Here is a 17,677-nt window from a genome sequence, read left to right on the forward strand (position 1 = left end):
TTGGGCGCTTGCACCCCTATTCAATTCTCTCCTTTCAAATTACCACTGCCTCGGGACAGGTGAGGAGTCACGAGTGATAAGATCTTTCCTTTTTACCTGTAGCCAAAACACACATGCCCACATACTCACACAATAGTGGGAGAGCAAGATCCACACTCGGGGTGATTTTCCTTTCTAATTATAATCTTTCAAAAAATGTAGAGAATTTGCTTTTAGACAAAGTTGTGTTTAGAGAAGAAAGCTTACAAGGTGACTGAGGTCTTTAAGGTGCGGTTTTTATTCCAGGAGGGTAATTTGACATTATGATTGATCAATTAATGTTAAATACAGACTTAGATCGTATCTGGTTTCAAACGTAATGGAAATAAAACTTAATTTTCACTGGTAAACAATAATTAACATCCCACAGAAAGTCTTGAGAACATTGATTCTGACCTCATCTCTCTTCTGACGGACATCTGACAAGTAGTATTACTTATTACCAAAAAGTCCTTTATCATGCGACCATTAAAAATGAGAAATGGGTCCGGCAAATAAAGCCCCAAAGATAAATGGCTTGACAAGTGCATTCCATGAGAGGTTATTTGAGCAGCGTTGAAAGCCATGCAGAGTGTCTTGAACGTGCTGCTCACCTCTGCAGGTCATCAGTCAGCCATGGACCCCTTTTCGACTGATTGCTACCAAAGGTGACAACAAGCACTTAACAGCACGTAAACAGTGTCTACATGATGATCTTTCACCATGAGTAGTTTGAGTGTAAAAAGAACCATTTTTAGCTGTAATTATCATTTATCACCGACACTGTCAAAAGGGATCCGGCTGCACTGTCAAGTAGATGCAGGTAGGGATCTTAACATCATGTACCCGAGAAAAGAAAAAGAAAACTTTTTTTTTTTTACTCTCTCCTGTTATTCAGTAATCTGATCTTCCTATCCTCGGGCTCCAAAACAGGCAGGTAGAGAGCAGGTGACACCACATTAACCTCTACCATCAGTGCTGAAGCAGTTGAAGAACGCAAATGAGAGATTTTAATCTTCACTTCACGGACCATGTATTGTGAACTATGCACGAGCAGAGAATGCAGTGTTTCTCTCAGACAATGGGGACATGCGTCGCTTATTGACAGGTTGCATTAATGTGCGGGGCAATCACCTATGATTATTTCTCAACTGCCAACCCTCCCCCTTCCTCCACCCACCCACTCAGTACCACAGCGCACTTCTCTCACCACTCCTCGCTCTGTGCGTCTTATCTTTTTATATTGTTCTCTGCTTCAATACCTTCGCCGCTGGCACAAGTCTCAACACCGCTGCTAAGCCACAGATTAATGATTAGGGCATTACTCTGCTAGTCTCTCTGTTTCTCTCTGGTTACACCTCCCTTTCCCCCCTCCTATCCTTCACTTATCCAAATTCTGTCTGTCCGATCCCCATGCCAAACACCACTTAACCAACGTGGCACCTCCAGAGAAAGTAAAAAGAGAGTGAAGTAAAAAGCATGAACAGAAGGGAGGGGACATCTGAATGCTCACCAGCTGCACACAAAAGAGTGAGACACAAACTCACCGAAGGCGGCGACTTTGATGAGGATAGCATGGAGGTCAGATGATATCATCTCAGAGAGCAGGGACTCTTGGTCTTGGCGCCACAGGTAAGCCAGAGGCTGCAAACCTAGCCGCAAACATCTGGGGAACAGGTGAAAGGGCAGATGAAGAGCAGTAGGTTGTAGAAAGAGGATAAGCGGTTAATAGTGAATATATGCCAGCTTCAGAACAACTTCAAAGCCAACTGGGCTGGGCAACTTTTCCATTTGTGGGAAGGCTGCCACCCTGATAGGCTCATAGAACATGCTCCCACCTGCCACATCTGCCAGTGGCTTTATTCAAAGACAAGACAAACACAAAAACTCTATCTTAAGCTGTGGCTTGTCACATAAACTCATCCACAGCAGGTAACTGGAGCCAAAAAGTCTGCACACAAATGTCTACTGCTCAAGAAATGCCTGAGATGTTTATGTGTATGCATCTAGTGAGGGAAAACAATAGCTGACTGACAGCAGGATTTGTTAATAAGAAGAGAGCTTTTGTCCTGCAATGTGTCCAGTCTGTATAAGTTTAGAACACAGGAGAACAAAGAGAGAGGACGGAAGGCAAAGAAAAACAGACAGAAAGAATAAAACAAGAACAAGAATAAGAAAGACATATGGCTATCTGTGTCACAAGGAAACCATCTCATCTTTCTGCCAATAAGCCTGCTATGTTTCACCCATAATGGGAGAGTGCATTTCTTCTATGAACAAAATCACATGACAGTTATGAAACTATCAGTTTCTTTCCTTTTCTTGAAATCAGTGCTCCATAAAAACAGAGCTAGTCTAAATAAAATGGCATAAACAAAACTCAATGTGTATATGTGTGTGTGTGTGTGTGTGTGTGTGTGTATGTGTTTAAACAAAACTCAGTCCAAGTTTGGAACACACAGTGAGGTAAAGACTACAGAGGATGTACTCTTTTCCTTCAGTGGACCACAGAGTGTGCGTCATTCGAGTTCAGAGGCCTAAACGCAGAGGGTGTGTGCACTTTAGTTACTAAGTGTATTCTGGATAATAAGGGTGGGTGTTTCTTCAACGTACACGTTTTCCACACGGATCCTCTGGTATTCGGAGAGAATGGCCCCTACAGACACAGCTTCAACACCCTCCTTTTCCTGTGGGGAGAAAAGGTGAAGGAAACGTAACCACAAAGATTTCTCGCCTTTTCCATTATATAGTCTGCGCAACGTGCATTGAAAAGGCAATATGATGTCACTGTCCCATGGGGCCAGATACTCCTCGCTCACCTACAATGGCATCCCAAAGTGTTATCTGAAAACCACACAAACACATGTAAACATACACACACACACACAGACTGATACAGCAATACTGTGGGGATGTTTACTCTCTGGTCGCATCAAGGCCTTTATGGTCTGGCCCATTTCCCCAGGAGGTTTGTGTAAATGGCTCATGTGAGTGAACGTGTGTGTTTATGCGTACATGTGAGTGTGTGACTGGAGGCACCAGCACAACTAGAGGCAGTTCCTGGACCTTATCAGCAGTCTGAGAGGGAGATGAGCATGTTTGGCCGCAGCTTCCATCCTCTACACACCCAGCTGGAAGACAGAACTGCAGTGACAACTTGGAAGTATCAGTGGAGCATTGTGTCTGTGAGTGGCATCTATCTTTAATATTGCTGAGGGCTAATCTAATTGCTTTTCATATCATATTCATATTTCAGAAACACTGAGACAACTATGCACTCGAGAGATCCTGACACGGCCTTGAGATGCGATCAATCTTCTCTCGCGGAAAACAGGCATGATCTGGAGTGACACAAGCGAACAAACATACATAGGTGCAAGCAAACGGTGCATGCTCACACCCATATATACGTAGACATACATGCACAACCCCCGTTCCCTACCTTTGTGCCCCTCCCCTACAGACACACACCTGCAGATTCATTAGAACATTACATGGGCTGTAATCAGAACGAGAGGCAAGGGTAGAAGCAGTGGAGGGATGCACAAGTCTCCAGTAAATTACCTTGTAGCCATTATCAATTTCCCTGGCTACTGGTCCTTAAGATAACCCCCCCACCCACCCACCCCCGTCTCCCTGTGGTCCCTTCCTGCAATTTTTCTCTGCCTGATAAACATGCTGATTAAAGCGAACAGCGTGTAAACCTTTGATACTTTCCTAAATGAAATCCATGCCCTGCCTGGGGCCTGATGCTGCGCTGCAACGCACTGTGCCTCTCTCTCACACTCTCACACACACACACACACACACACACACACACACACACACAGAGCACATCCTTTATCTGATTAGCTGGCACGCCTACATGGAGGTGTGTGTGTGTGTGTGTGTGTGTGTGTGTGTGTGTGTGTGTGTGTGTGTTTACGGTGCAGCAGAGGATGGGAGGTATAGAACTGAAGCTAAACACACACAAACAAACACACAGCTAGAATTTTACTCTTTGACCCAAAGTTAAACATCAAGAGGTCTTAAGAACTTGGGATTCAGTACTCAAGTTTTAATATCCCTCCAATGTGTCCAACACTGGAATATACATTACAGTCAATTCCACTGCCCGGTGACAGTAATTAAGTCAGACTGATAACATTTCAGCCCAGCACAGAGCGAAAGGGGCTGCAGGCAGTGTCATGTAATTCTAGGTAAGCCTCAGGGCTAGCACTCTATTCTAATACAATGATAACCTTTTCCCTAAATACAACTGTCACTTCTTAAAGAGGCATATTAGGAGGTAAAGAGTGGGGATAAGGAGAGACAGAGAGAAAGAGGAAAAAAGATTGGAATGAGAGTGTTAAAGGAGTACGCTACATCAACACCAATTTGGTCCCTTAGTTTCAAACTTGGCAGGACTAGACTTGGCCTGACAGAATAACAGAGCATCAGAGCAACAGCAAACAACATCCTTGTCTTGTGTTTCCATCTCTCTGACTCCCCTTCTCTGTTGATGGTACTTGGGCCTCTGAGGTTCAACTCAGCCTCGGCCAATTAAATAGCTTCTCTTTTCGCTGGCTCTCATTACATTACATCATGCAGCCTTATAATACCCAGGCATACTCGCCACTAATGATAACACAAGACAAATTTCTCACACATCGCCTTGTTTTCAATGGAGACTCTAGCTAGTAGATCTTTGGCAAACAGCTTTGGAAAATGATTATTTTTGGATGCAGTTATGTTTTCATCGCTATTATAGCTATCACCAGGAGACAGACAGGAATGAGGGGGCGGCTAATGCTGCTCTGGATGCGATTTTCCAAATGCTAGACATAGTTTCTCATCCTCTGTGGGAAAGGTGGGATAAATTATTGTGAAGAAGTGGTATATGTATGTATTAATCTGAATTGATGTTTTTTATGGGAATTGTTTCATGTGTATTCATGGTGCCATAAAAAAGACAAACTTTGATTTTATAGTAGCTGAAATATTTATCAAAATGGTTTATAGTGGGAATATCTGACAAAGCGACAAGGTAGCTCATGAAGCACAGTATAATAATAAATAATAATAAAATCTTTATGAGAGCTATCTGGTTAAACGATGTTTTGACTACATTAGAGGTGGAATCCGGGTAAGAAGCTAACATAAAGATAAATCAAAGCAGAGGTCATCAGGACTCTTGTGACCCCAAGCCACTTTTCTTTCTTCATGACTGTTGGCACAAGATCCAAAGAGCGAGCTCCCTGCCTGCTCTGATTCCATGTCACTTTTCTTTTTTCAATGTTTAATGACCCTAGCTCATTAAAAGAAGCTTCACCTGATCCAGGACCTGAGGCCCTGCATTAACTCGTGCCCAGAGCGGGACTAAATCTGGTGTGGCCTTGTGCAACAGTGCAACCCCCTAGCAACCCCGTCGGAGGCAGAACAAACAAAGGCCTGGCCTGGCTTCCCCTGTCCTCTCCAGTAGGCAGAAAAGCTATTAATGAGGATCTATGGCCCAGAGCAATGGAAGCCCTCAGTCCCCCCAGCCATGTCCATCAGGGTACTTAGCCCCATGCAGTCATTAACTTCTGCTACTAATTGTCAAATTCATTAAACTAATCCTTCCCCAACATCCGGATGTCTCCCGTGGAAATGGATGGAGAGGGCTGAGTTATTAAGATGTCAGCTGTGGGGAAGATTAAGGCCAGCAGACATGCTCCACAAAGAAACGATACGGCCATTAAACTCTATATCAAGGTAGTGTGTGTGATATACTTTGTAATTATATATACATTCATCTTAGTAAGGGAGTTAAAGAGTGGTTCAAATGTATTCCCAGTCACAGACATGCCTTCAGTTAAGATATGTATCTGCCCCAAAGATACATACGCGACAATCATAAAGCAAAGAATTCGGCTTGAGAATGCAGCTATTTTATTTCAGCTCTTAGCTTAAAAGGTACTTACACATGCCACACATTCAGTCTGGGTAATATTCAACAGTCAAAGCCATTAACAGCAACCAGGGCAATTAGAAAGCCATAAAATATTAAAAATTCAATATTCATATGGAATACATCAGAACCCTTATTAGCTCTCTCTCAATGGCTGTCACAATGAGGTCTTAATTATACACCCTAACAATACACAGCTCCATTTTGCAAAATGGTGGGTTTCCAACATGCCTGTTTCAGACTGTTCTGACAACTAGGAAGCCAGCTTTGGCAGATCTTGGCTATTACAGAAACAAGGCCACAAATTTCCATTACAAAATCAGCTTTTTATCGAGTCTAAAATTGTTGACATGTACTTTCAATTATATTACTGCTTCCTGTATTTAGTATGCTTGTGTGCGGTGGCACGGAGGTCGGCAAGGAGACAAAGTCAAGAAATTAAAGTGGTTTGAATGACAGTTTGCTCAAGGGCACCAGGGTACCATCACAAGCTTTCCACTGTCATATTGACACCACTTCTAACCCCACACCCTCCTACCCCTTCCCCCTCTCTCCAACACTCCATCTCCTCTCCATCTCTCCTTCTCTTCGTCCCTCTCTCTCAGGATCCATCAAGTAAGTGACTGGACGCGACATGGTTTTAATGTTCTCTCCATTAGATCAGCTCTAGGCCTGCTGTAATGTAATGGGATTGTTCCCCCCTGTTCCCCTACATGGTGGGAACATGAAGAGGGGGTTGGACCTTGTAGCAGCTCAAGTAGATGTGTTACAGGGGATAGGGCCAGCTAGGGTCAAGCGATTGTGTTTAATGTAATGCGGACATAGTCCCGGGGCGTGTCGGGCTGTCCTGACAACTCAGACATGCCAAACTGACAGGATGCTTGGTGTGAGCTTAGTAGGAGGAGACACTGGTTATTTGTTTTAAATCAGCTTCCTCATTACCATTCTCTACAGACAGTTATACTCCAAGGTGACTCCCAGAGTTGGTGAAGGAGTGATAGGATGTGGAAGAGGTGTGTACAAGATAGAGGTTACAGTTTGGACCAATTATAATGTTTAAAGTTACACCCAATGCTTACAAGATTACATACTGCTATTACTGTATATATTGAGGCTAAAACACTATGTACAGAGTCTGATCCATCAAAATAAAGCAACAAATGGACATGCAAGCTTAGCGAATGTCTTTGTAAAACAAACACTGGCCAAAACCTTGTTCTAAAAGGCTTTCAGAGACATTCCCTTTTGGTAAATTGGTGGGGCTGTCTGTTTGAAGCAGCTGTTGAAAGACGGGCTCTTCCTTTGTGCTTGTGGATGGGCTGGAGAGATGACTCACCACGTGTCAGTCCTCAACCGTACAGAGTGGTGAAATAAGAAAAACAAACTGCTCACAAAGCCAGCTGCTCATGAACCTAAATACCCCGACAGGTTCCTGAGATGATGCAGGTCAGAGTTACAAGAAGGGGAGAGAGGAAGTAGAATAGGGGAAAGTATTATCCTCTGCTGAGGCCACGGTGCAGGTGTGACCAGCCAACAGAGGATATGACATGAGACATTGTCTCATCAACGTGATGAGTGAGGGACACTTATCAGCCCACAGCAATGTGATAAGTGACAGGCCAGCATGCACTGGTTTGGGTTGGGAGAAGAATGAAAAAGAAGCTTCAAATTTAATCAATCATCATACTACTGTAGCTTTTCATGGCTGAGTTTGTATTTGTACAGTTTTCTAGCCTGAAGTTTACACTCACATACACACTCTTTAGTCTTAGATAGTGATTCATTTACAATGACAGATCTGTTTTCTGCGATAGAGCCTGAGCATAAATATGCCATGCCGCACAGCTGGAAAATGTAGAAATTCATCAGGGTTAAAAAGTAGAGAGATTAACGTTTCACGAGTTTCCACTAGATATATATGGTTACATAAACACAGGCCAGCCAGTCATCAGGCAGGGAGGGAGAGCGCCTTGGCCAAAGCAAGCACAAAGCCCTAGTTTCAGCAGGCCAAGGACAAGGAGGCTTTCCATATCTACAAGCATGGAAAACTAAATGTTCAGAAGCAGCGGGGAGACATAAGGTTGTTTATCGATGTCCATGAATACTTGCAATTCAAGCAAACAAGTTTAGTTATTACTGGCTCTCACAAAATGTAATATTTTAACGGCCGTTTCTACATTAAACAAATTGTCATTCTGTGCGTCCAATCTCAGACGATCAACTGTTTTGGGAAATTTTTAAGATGACAGGAAATCATGTAACTTCCTCCAAACATTCAAGGTCTCGCCTCTTATCATTAAAAGGATACAGTGTTCCAATAAATAAGCAACAGCAAAAGTTTTCTGTGGGGCATAAAATAAAGTCCTAATCCCAGCTCTGTCATAGCAACATTCCCACTCGGCTGAGGTAAAAGTGTTTGAGCGTCTGAGACAGGAAGCAGCTTCCAGAAAGTGAGTAGGACAGAATCAAAGGAGGAGTCCTATGCCACAGAGAGGTAAACTGTGTCAGTTGCTTTTTCATGGTCTGTAACAACCACCTAGGCCACAGGGTGCATGCACGCTCATGTACTGACATCCGTGTATATACACACAGTCACGTACTGGCCTACACACACACACACACACACACACACACACACACACACCAAAATGTAAATGTTTGTCTGGTGAGGTCAGGTTCCAGGCTCTTGGCATCTTGGCCGTCCTGTCCTCTATCCTCCATAGCGCCAGAACAGACATCATGAAGGGTTAGGGGGGGGGGGCCATAACCCTCAGAGACACACTAGAGGAAAATATAGCAATGATGCTGGTTTAACCCACTATCCAGACTCCAGACAGTGTTTTTCTACGGCTGGTTATGACATGAGCTGCGGGAGGTGATGGGGCCTGCCACAAATATTTCTTGAGGGGAATGGTTCACAAAACAAAACATAAAAGCCCTCTTAATTTCCGAGTAGATGAATGGCAGGGAGTTGAAAGACTTAGCACTTTTCCTTAGCTGTCTGTTATGAGACAGGCAGTATTGGGCCTGACTAGCTGTTGATACTGGTGAGTTTAAAAGGTTTTATTACACATTCAACCTCCTCACTGACTTCTGTTTTTCTTAAATGGCTGGATTATCCTTGAAACTCTCATGTGGGGCTGCAGAATAAAAACAACAGGCTAGAATCCAAATGGCGCAATAAGTTAGCCTGTGGAAGTCATGTGAATCCAACTTCATATTTTCAGATTAATTTGAAATTTGACTTTTAGAAGAGAAAAAAGCAGAGGGTGAAAAAATTTTTTTTCATCTAGGGTGACAGTGAAGGCGTAACAATAGATCTCCAATGATCTAAAGTAGCAGCTGTTTTGAAAGGAAGGACATCCAAAGGCATTTTGAAGAAAAAGTGACAAAACACACACTGACAAAAATGAGAAAAGAAATCAAATTTGGTCTGTCAGGCTTGGAAAATGATCACAGATTTCCCTTCATTTTTAATAGGAATAATCAAACAAAAGAGAAATTATAGTAGTATATTTTCCATAATATTGTTTTTACATCAAGGCATAATAGAACATATTAGTAAATATCTCAAATGCAAATAACCTCTAGAAACTTCTACAATTCATCCAGCATCAAAATAAAAATCAGGAGAAAAAACCATAAACATGCGTTCTTCACTGGAACAATGTTCAACCAAGCAGTGGTAGTGGCTCATGCCCTTGGCAAGGCGAGATAAGGCTATCAGTTTCCATCATCGCTAAACAAGATTGAGCAAAGTACATTAAGCAGAAAAATACAAACAAATTACAAAGGCTTGAGGCTAGACCCTTTATCTAATGTTTGTGGGGACTGTTAGCGTCAGTTGGAGGGAAATGGGCCTGCATCTAATAGATCCTGTCCCACCACTTCCACACGGCCAGCGAACAATACACAGTGCCATTATCTCAGCGCTAATGCTATCCTTCCTCATGTGCAAAACAAGCCTGCAATCTCAACCCCACTGCCACTGTGGCGACCAACATAAATACAAGCAGCCTCAGAACAAAGGAAAAGATAACAATGGCTATCACATAGAGAGGCGACACAGAGAGACAACTGTTTGAAGGAATCTCCACTAGCTCATGCAGAAATATATCCTTAAGTACGGGCACTCTTAACATTCACTGAAATTGTAATAAAATAAAACTTTCTACTAAGTGATTATCTGCCTGTTTTAGACTGCTTGTAAGCTACATCCAATAACACCATTTAGAGGTCTTTCTGCACCACGAACCAGCTACAACAAGCTTGCATTAGCTTTATTATTGATCTGATCTCCAAAACCCTCGCTGTGACCCCAGAGGTCATGATTTATGTATTAAGCAGCTTTTTAAAGAAATCCATTTTCCTGTTGAGCCCCCAATGTACGTCTAATGCTGCACCATGCCGGTAATCAGAGGACGGCTGCGTGTTTGATTTTGACCACCCCTCCCCTTCCTTCATAGTTCACACCCCTCCTCAACGACTGGTCTCATAACACCTCAGCTCCCTAATCAATACCAAAGAGCTCCTGGTCTAACTGGAGATTCCTCTGCCTGCCTGCCTGCCTGCCTGCCTGCCCGCCCTCCTCCCCGCTTCTTTCTTTCCCCTCTCCCTCCTTTCCTCACAGCAGGAAACACCTCCATCAGGGTTTTCGCATCAACGCAGTGCCAGGCTTCTGAAGGGTCCGGATGAAAGTGTGACGACAATACAATGGAGACAAAGATGCCAATACAAGAAAGAAAGATGGAGCGAGGGAGAGGGAGGAATGAAAAAGAATGTTTGGACTTGTGGACAGACTGCCTCTGCGATCTCAGAGGGCCCCACTCTTGTCTGCTGATGTCGATAATGGAGTGGGAGTAGAGACCGAGGATGAGTGTGTGTGTGTGTGTGTGTGTGTGTGTGTGTGTGTGTGTGTGTGTGTGTGTGTAATAAAGGTCAGGAGAAACGGGGAGTGGGGGTGAAGAGGGTGTGCAAGTTTAAGAAAAGGATTATCTCACTAAAAAAGGTGTTTTAACACACACCAACGGAAAGGAATGTTTCATCTACAAAGGCCTAAAGGTCTCTGTGCACCTCTTCAAGATTTTTCCCAGATATCTCCAGGGGAAAAGAAATACTGGCTTGATTAAAAAAAAGGGACGGAGGAAGTTTGATGTTAACTGACCCGCGATATCAGTTATCCCCCCCCCCAAAAAAACCTTAAAAATAAAAAAGTGTTTCTGAAAAGTCGAATGCATTACAGGGTAGGAAATTAGATTTGAAAGTAACATTTCCATCGTTCTCAAAGCTGGGTCTCAGTACGACAGAGATGTCACAGTGCTGCTAATTAGAGCTGGCAGAAAGGAACGTGTGCATAGATATCATCTATTGTTCCTCATCACTCTAATGAGCTTAAATGTCTTTGTCTTTATTCATCAGCTCAAAGGTTGCAGACTTGCTGCAATAGAGTCACTAGCTTTTTACATTTCATCTATTACTACATCAAGTGATTGAAGCTCTGGTAAGCATCTTCCCAAAACTCACTGCCATTCGTGTCCCATAGGCTGTGCTACTTTCAAGGCACAACATCTTTGAGTTGTAAAATTTTCTATCTGCTGAAACCCATCTTAAAGATACAAAATATCTTTTAAAAGCGTAAAACAACGACTGGAAAACATCTTGAAAAATGAAATCACAGTTTCAAAAATACATAAAAACATCCATTTGTGTGCAACATCAAGTAGTGTGAGGTAGGGTTAGGCGGAGAGGAAAGGAGAGTATATAGATAAGAGCAGTGACAGCATTTCTTTCTACTGTAGAGTGATGAAAGAAGGAAAACTGGGGCAAAAAAGAGAGGCAGAGGTGTGCAAGGAGAACAGAGATAGACCTGTTATCATGTAACAGAGGCCCGGTTTTACCTGACCTTGAACACACAAGCGTGCACATGCCACACACACACACACACACACACACACACACAAGCAGGGTCACTGGGCATAAAGAGCCACTGTGTCAGGTCACAGAGCACAGAGGGAAGGATAAAGGACTTGAGGGATGTGATATGACTAATATGAGGGGTTCTGCAGGCCTTCAGGGGGACTGGTGTTACAGCCAGGGGTGACTGACACTGCTGATCTGTATCACACATCAGAGCAGATCACAGCAGAGGAGAGCAGACCAACAGCACACATGAAGTGTGGACACGGAGGCAAATCCTATTTCAAAATCCACACAAACTAGGATACTTTGACATGGGGGGGAAAAAGTGTATTTAAATTACAAACTACAAATCAAAATGTTTTATACTTACACAAAGTTATCTTTTACACAATGTTTATATTCTAGCTTGCTTTTGTAGCCTTTGCAGAGGACAAAAGGACATCATCTATTCTTTGAAAACATACCCTTACAGCCATAGATGTCCAAAAGTGAACAATCCCCCCCGCCACTGACAAAACTGTTATTTCTCCCCCTCAAAGAGCAGGTTCAAAGATCAGCACCTAGCAGGATGGGATGGGGTGCGCTGTGGCTTGCATGTCTATCAGGTTACACACTTCAAAGACACACTGCCATACACAGCCAGTGATGAGAGCAAAGGAGTCACGGATAGGGACTGCAAGGGGATGGACGGCTCATTTTTTCTGTTATAATTGGCCTTTTTTTTCCCTCTATCAACAATGCTTCTGAAGAATATGATCTCTTCCTTTGAATCTTTTGAATGGCTCCAAACATTCTCCGAGTGGCCAAAGTGTAGAGAGTCCCTTTGGTTTGTCAGCTTCTGGAAATGAGCCGTAGATGGCACTGTTGGCTCATGCTACACGTGTGTTGCCAGGACTGCAAAAGGAGGAGGGGGGGGACAAACATCCACTTAAAACTCATCAACTCCGGATCTGAGGAAAAAAAATACTTTCATCTATGCTCAAGTGTCATTTGCCAAATATAATCTTGTAACTTCTAATTAATTCAAACTGCTAGAAAGAATCTTTCAAAATATCACACTTTCCAAATAGAACACATTTTTTTCATGCTAAAACTGTTCTTTTCCAGTAAGGGTGATTTAACAGCTCATTATCAAAAGAAGTGTTTTTTCTCTCTTTCCCCCCTCATTTCCTTCACCAATCAACAACAACCAATACTGCATAGTGGAAAAATAAAATGTTCTGCCTAGTAAACCAGGCATATGTATTGGACATAACTGAGTGTGACCATATCCATGACTTTTTAAGGAGGAGATTTGAGGTGCTCTGACAGAATTTCTGCGTTTCTAAATAAAGGGGATGCAATGACTTGCATGACGTTACTACCGTTCACAATGTGGTAAAAATGGTCCAAGTTAGTAAACCTAAAGATTAGCCTGAAATAAAGCAGCTTCAGAGAGCAGTAACTTAAAATTTGAGATTTGAAAGTTGTATTCTTACAGTTGACATCACTCAGTGAGTGAATGAGTGAGTGAGTGAGTGAGAGAGAGGAAGCCTGTTGTTTATGGTGCAGGTCTGTTGATGACGGTGAGAGGGGTAAACGTGGAGACGACTGGAGGTCTGCTAGCCTGCGAGGGCCCCATGGGAGTACAACTGCCCTGATCTATGGCCCGTCTGACTGGTGAGGTCAGACCAGAGAAGCCCTGGAAATGGGAAATTAGCAGCCCCTTGCAATGAGAGCGCTAACCACAGGCAGAGATGGTATATACAAGAGAGATGTCCATGAGAGCCCCAAAAACCAGAAGATGAACTGTGTGAATGTGTGCGTACTCACAAGAAAACACACAAACAAGAGCTTTCTCATGTAGCCGCATGTGTAAAGTCTGCGATTTATACAGAAGATGACAAAGAAAGTCAGGCAGAGGGCGCGAAATGCCCTGAGGCAAGCTGACTGGCCCTTGCCACCCAGGCTGTGTGTGGACATGCAGGGGCCCTGGAGCAGCCCTCAGCTCCGGATGAACATGTCTCCACACAGACCTACAGGAAGAACCAAGCACACTGCCCTGCCCCCCCTTCTCTCATTTATACCACGTCAAGTCAACTCCCGTCTCAACAACAAACTCCTATCCACTATCCCATAAGAGGCTCTTAAATTTTGAGGCTGGAAGCTAAAATGGGGGTGCAGAAGGGAGAAGTTGTTACACAGGATCAATCCCACACCCTGTTTCCACTGACAGCAGGGAGAGCTGGTACTGCTGTTGAAGTGTGCGTCCAGGTAGCTTCCTCATGGCTGCAGGCGGTCAGGTAGGAAGGCAGTGCCAGCGGTGTGTTAAACACATACACACAGTTGTCTCAAACCTGTCAGTCAGCCACCCTGCACCACATCAGACCACCGAGGTCTCATACATAATTTGGCATCAAATGAATATTTTCGCAACGTCCTAGCAAAAGTGGTATTTGATGAAATATTAATTTGGTGATTAATTTTTTGCATCTGATCTTCTGTCAAGTGAGATAAAAAAAAAGAATGGATTTTTTCCCGTGAAGCCAGTTGTTGAAGGGCACCGCAACTTCACACATAAAACTTTAATTAACTGATACAATAGGCACACTATTTTCCCAGAATAAGATAAAAAGAAAACTTAGTCCACTTTGAAAGTAAAATCAAGATGTACTAAATAAGACAGACTAAAAGCACTAACATGGCTTTTTAATCTCCTGAGCAGCTTGGTAGGTGCTAAGGACTGTTAGTGTACAGCAGGCCAGATGAAGCTAGACAAGCGGGGTCTCTTTGAGATGATGATGCTGGTGGGCTCCTAAGTGACTCAATCCGCAGAGAATGACTTGTAAAACATCTCAACAGTGTGACATATGTCATGAACCTTAGCCGAGATGAGAAGTTTAGTAGTGCTCTGAGAGCTTGTTCACTGAAAAAGCAGCCAAGCATATGTCAGTGGTGGCAAGGAGTCAAGATGACTATTTTTGTATACGCTCAATCAAGCACTGCAAGAGTGAGTTCACATAATTATTGTAATATTATTCTGAATAAGATAAACTCTCTATTTCTTTAATGTGTGAAGCCTCTTACATCAATCAAAATTATTTTGTTATTCTAGATTTATGGTTAGATGCTTAATTAATTGATGTATTTTTTGCCTTTTGCTTTGAGTTTTTCAAAGAAGTACAATTACTCTGCCTCCTACAACTCCTGTACTGTTTGTTTACATTTGCGCATATGTAGGTTTGTGTATAAATGTGTGAATGTGTGTGCAGTGTGCACATATTATAAACTGCTCTATTTTTATACATCCACATAAATAAAATAACAAATACATATCAAATAATATAAAATATTATTATATTATGTTATATATGCCTACCTATGTTTACCTGTTCAGATGTAATGCATAGGCAATTGTGTGCTGCTGAATAATTTAGTAAAAAAAAAATTAAAATATAGTGTAAAAATATATATTTTTTAAGTTTTAGTGTATTAACATTCAAACATGTCATTACAATTAAAGTCACAAATCAACTGGACACTTTAAAGAGCATATTGCATTTTAAGTTCATTGTGCTTCTTGTTCAAACAGAATTTTGTTGTGACACATCCTTTAGAACAGGATTATTCAATCTGGCTGAACTTTATCTGCCCAGTATAAAATGGAAAAAACATAACAAATGGCAGGTGAAGAAACTGGAACAAATACCAAGACAAAGGAACACAAATATTTTACTATGGAGCCATCAACCCACACCAAAGATAGATCTGAATATTGGACTTAACTTTGGAATGAGGCATGAATGAGGACAATGATGGTCCACCAATGCTGATTTGTTTCTTTTGTGTGTGCAAATAAAGTTTGAAGTAGTTTGTACTAATTTGAATGATGTAATAGGTACATAGCATAGACTGTATACATAAATACAATATTCTTGAGTTTGTTTGATGTATTAGTAACTGTGTTATGAAAATAAATAAGCTGGTAACATATGTGTGTGCATGGAATACAAGATAGGGTGGGTTACTCAAGTATTAAGACCTTTTGGCCAGAGGACCTGGGTTAAAAACATAATGTGCAGTAGCATCCACTCTGCAGACCAACACAGTGCTAGGATCTCTCACTAATGGTGGGGATAGAGAGGCCTACCTTGACGAGGTGCAGTAGCTCATACAGGTCCTCCACCTCATCCCCCTCTGTCTCACTGTAGTTTCTGCTGGTGTCCAAGCTAGAGCCCTGGATGGTGCGTCTATACAGGGGCAGATCCATGGCTTCAGCATACAGCTCTATGGCCTGGTGGCCTACTGTCTGGTACATGTAACTGTCCAACTCATCTGTGGCATGGAGGAAAAGAAGTTTAGTTCAGTGTAGGGCTGACCCCAAATAGTCAAAGATTCGATGCTTCGATGGGCGGAGCCTGATTTGTCAATCTCACAGTTGAAGCATCATGCCATTTTGATATTGCTGTGCTTAATGTCTGATTTTACATAGATCAACCAGTTTTCTCTCAATAAGTTAATACACAGCCTATTACAATACACACATTCAAACGTTTAATGCTGTAAATAAACATGTAAAAAGCAAAAAAAAACTTCCAATAAATGTTTTTAAAGTGCGTGAATAAATCCAAAATTAACCCTAACACTGGGTCGTCAGTGCGCATGTGTATGCGTAGCATATATGTGTGTAGTGGCAGGAGAGAAGGAGCCCCAACAGGTGTTGTGCCGAGTTGTCCGCACCTCGCAGGACTTTCGGATAATTTTTCACCGTAGATGAACCACACAAAGAATATCTTATCGTTTTTAAAAAGCGCTACTTGAAATAGACCCGCGAGAAACCGCGACATGCATGCAGTTGTCGGCAGCATGGCAAAAACTCTGCACAAGACCTGTGAATGGCAGGTGTGTGAGAGAGAGAGAGAGAGAGAGAGAAAATGGTCAACATTAAGCCTCAGTTTAGCTTCGGCTCGCAATCGCCTTGCACAAAAACACACGATTCGACTATCAGTCGACTATAGGCAGGACTTGACGATTCTGATTCGACTATGTAAATCCTTAGTAGACTATGTAAAGCCTTAGTCGGGGACAGCCCTAGTTCAGTGTCAGGTGACAAGCCACAAACCATAAATGGTGGCTATAGATAACATCAGACTACAAGGCTAAATGAACAGGAGGACTATAACATTCAAAATATTACACAACAACATGCTAATGAGAGCTAAAACTCCTGGTTTGCAAGAGACTGCAGAGCTGTTTAAAAATGAAATACTAAATAGTTACATAAAGATCCATGTGGGTCAAAATAATGAATACATAAATGAAGCAAATCAAATTATTCACTCCCAACTTACTATAAAAATTCTCATTCACTTTATTCTGAAAAGTGACACAATAAAATAAAAGTCTCATCATGTAAAATGTCAACATGAAATAAAAACAAGCCATTTAAAATAAAATGTGATATATTGAAACAAAAATAAATTCCAACAAACAGTCACCATGTTTTTAAAATTTAATGTATTAGAACCCAGCTAGTATCCATCTTCTTTTCAGCCAAAGTAACCATGAACCATATCCATGAACCAAAGAGAAATCTGTTATTACGATTAAGGATTAATCAATTATCTTTAATCATTTTGTGTCATCAACTACTTCATTAATCGCCTAATCGTTGCCCCACCAAACCACAGCATATCAGCTAGCATACTATAAAAGCCTCTTGTGGGATTTACAGTAACTTTACATACAGTTCTGCAGTATGATTGTGTACAGCTCAGAATTTCATGGTCCCGCAGAAGTGCAGCTGGCTGGCCCATATTGCCCAGCAAGCCC

At 42.2% G+C, this 17,677-nt stretch overlaps 1 protein-coding gene across 2 annotated transcripts in view; it reads right to left on the reverse strand.

Moving 5' to 3' along the window:
- The window catches only part of dph6 (diphthamine biosynthesis 6), a 57,233-nt gene that overhangs the window by 38,833 nt on the left and 723 nt on the right, over positions 1-17,677 (reverse strand). For both annotated transcript variants that reach the window (XM_038728848.1, XM_038728847.1), the window contains exons 3-5: positions 15,996-16,180; positions 2,632-2,705; positions 1,566-1,684 (exon numbers count right to left, since the gene is read on the reverse strand). In XM_038728848.1, the coding sequence (XP_038584776.1) occupies positions 1,566-1,684; positions 2,632-2,705; positions 15,996-16,180 (378 nt within the window). The remainder of the gene's footprint in view (positions 1-1,565; positions 1,685-2,631; positions 2,706-15,995; positions 16,181-17,677) is intronic.

This window comes from Micropterus salmoides, unplaced genomic scaffold, assembly GCF_014851395.1.
Source record: "Micropterus salmoides isolate LMB-PRFRI ecotype aquatic unplaced genomic scaffold, ASM1485139v1 Ms_hic_scaffold_19, whole genome shotgun sequence".
NCBI classification, from domain to species: domain Eukaryota; kingdom Metazoa; phylum Chordata; class Actinopteri; order Centrarchiformes; family Centrarchidae; genus Micropterus; species Micropterus salmoides.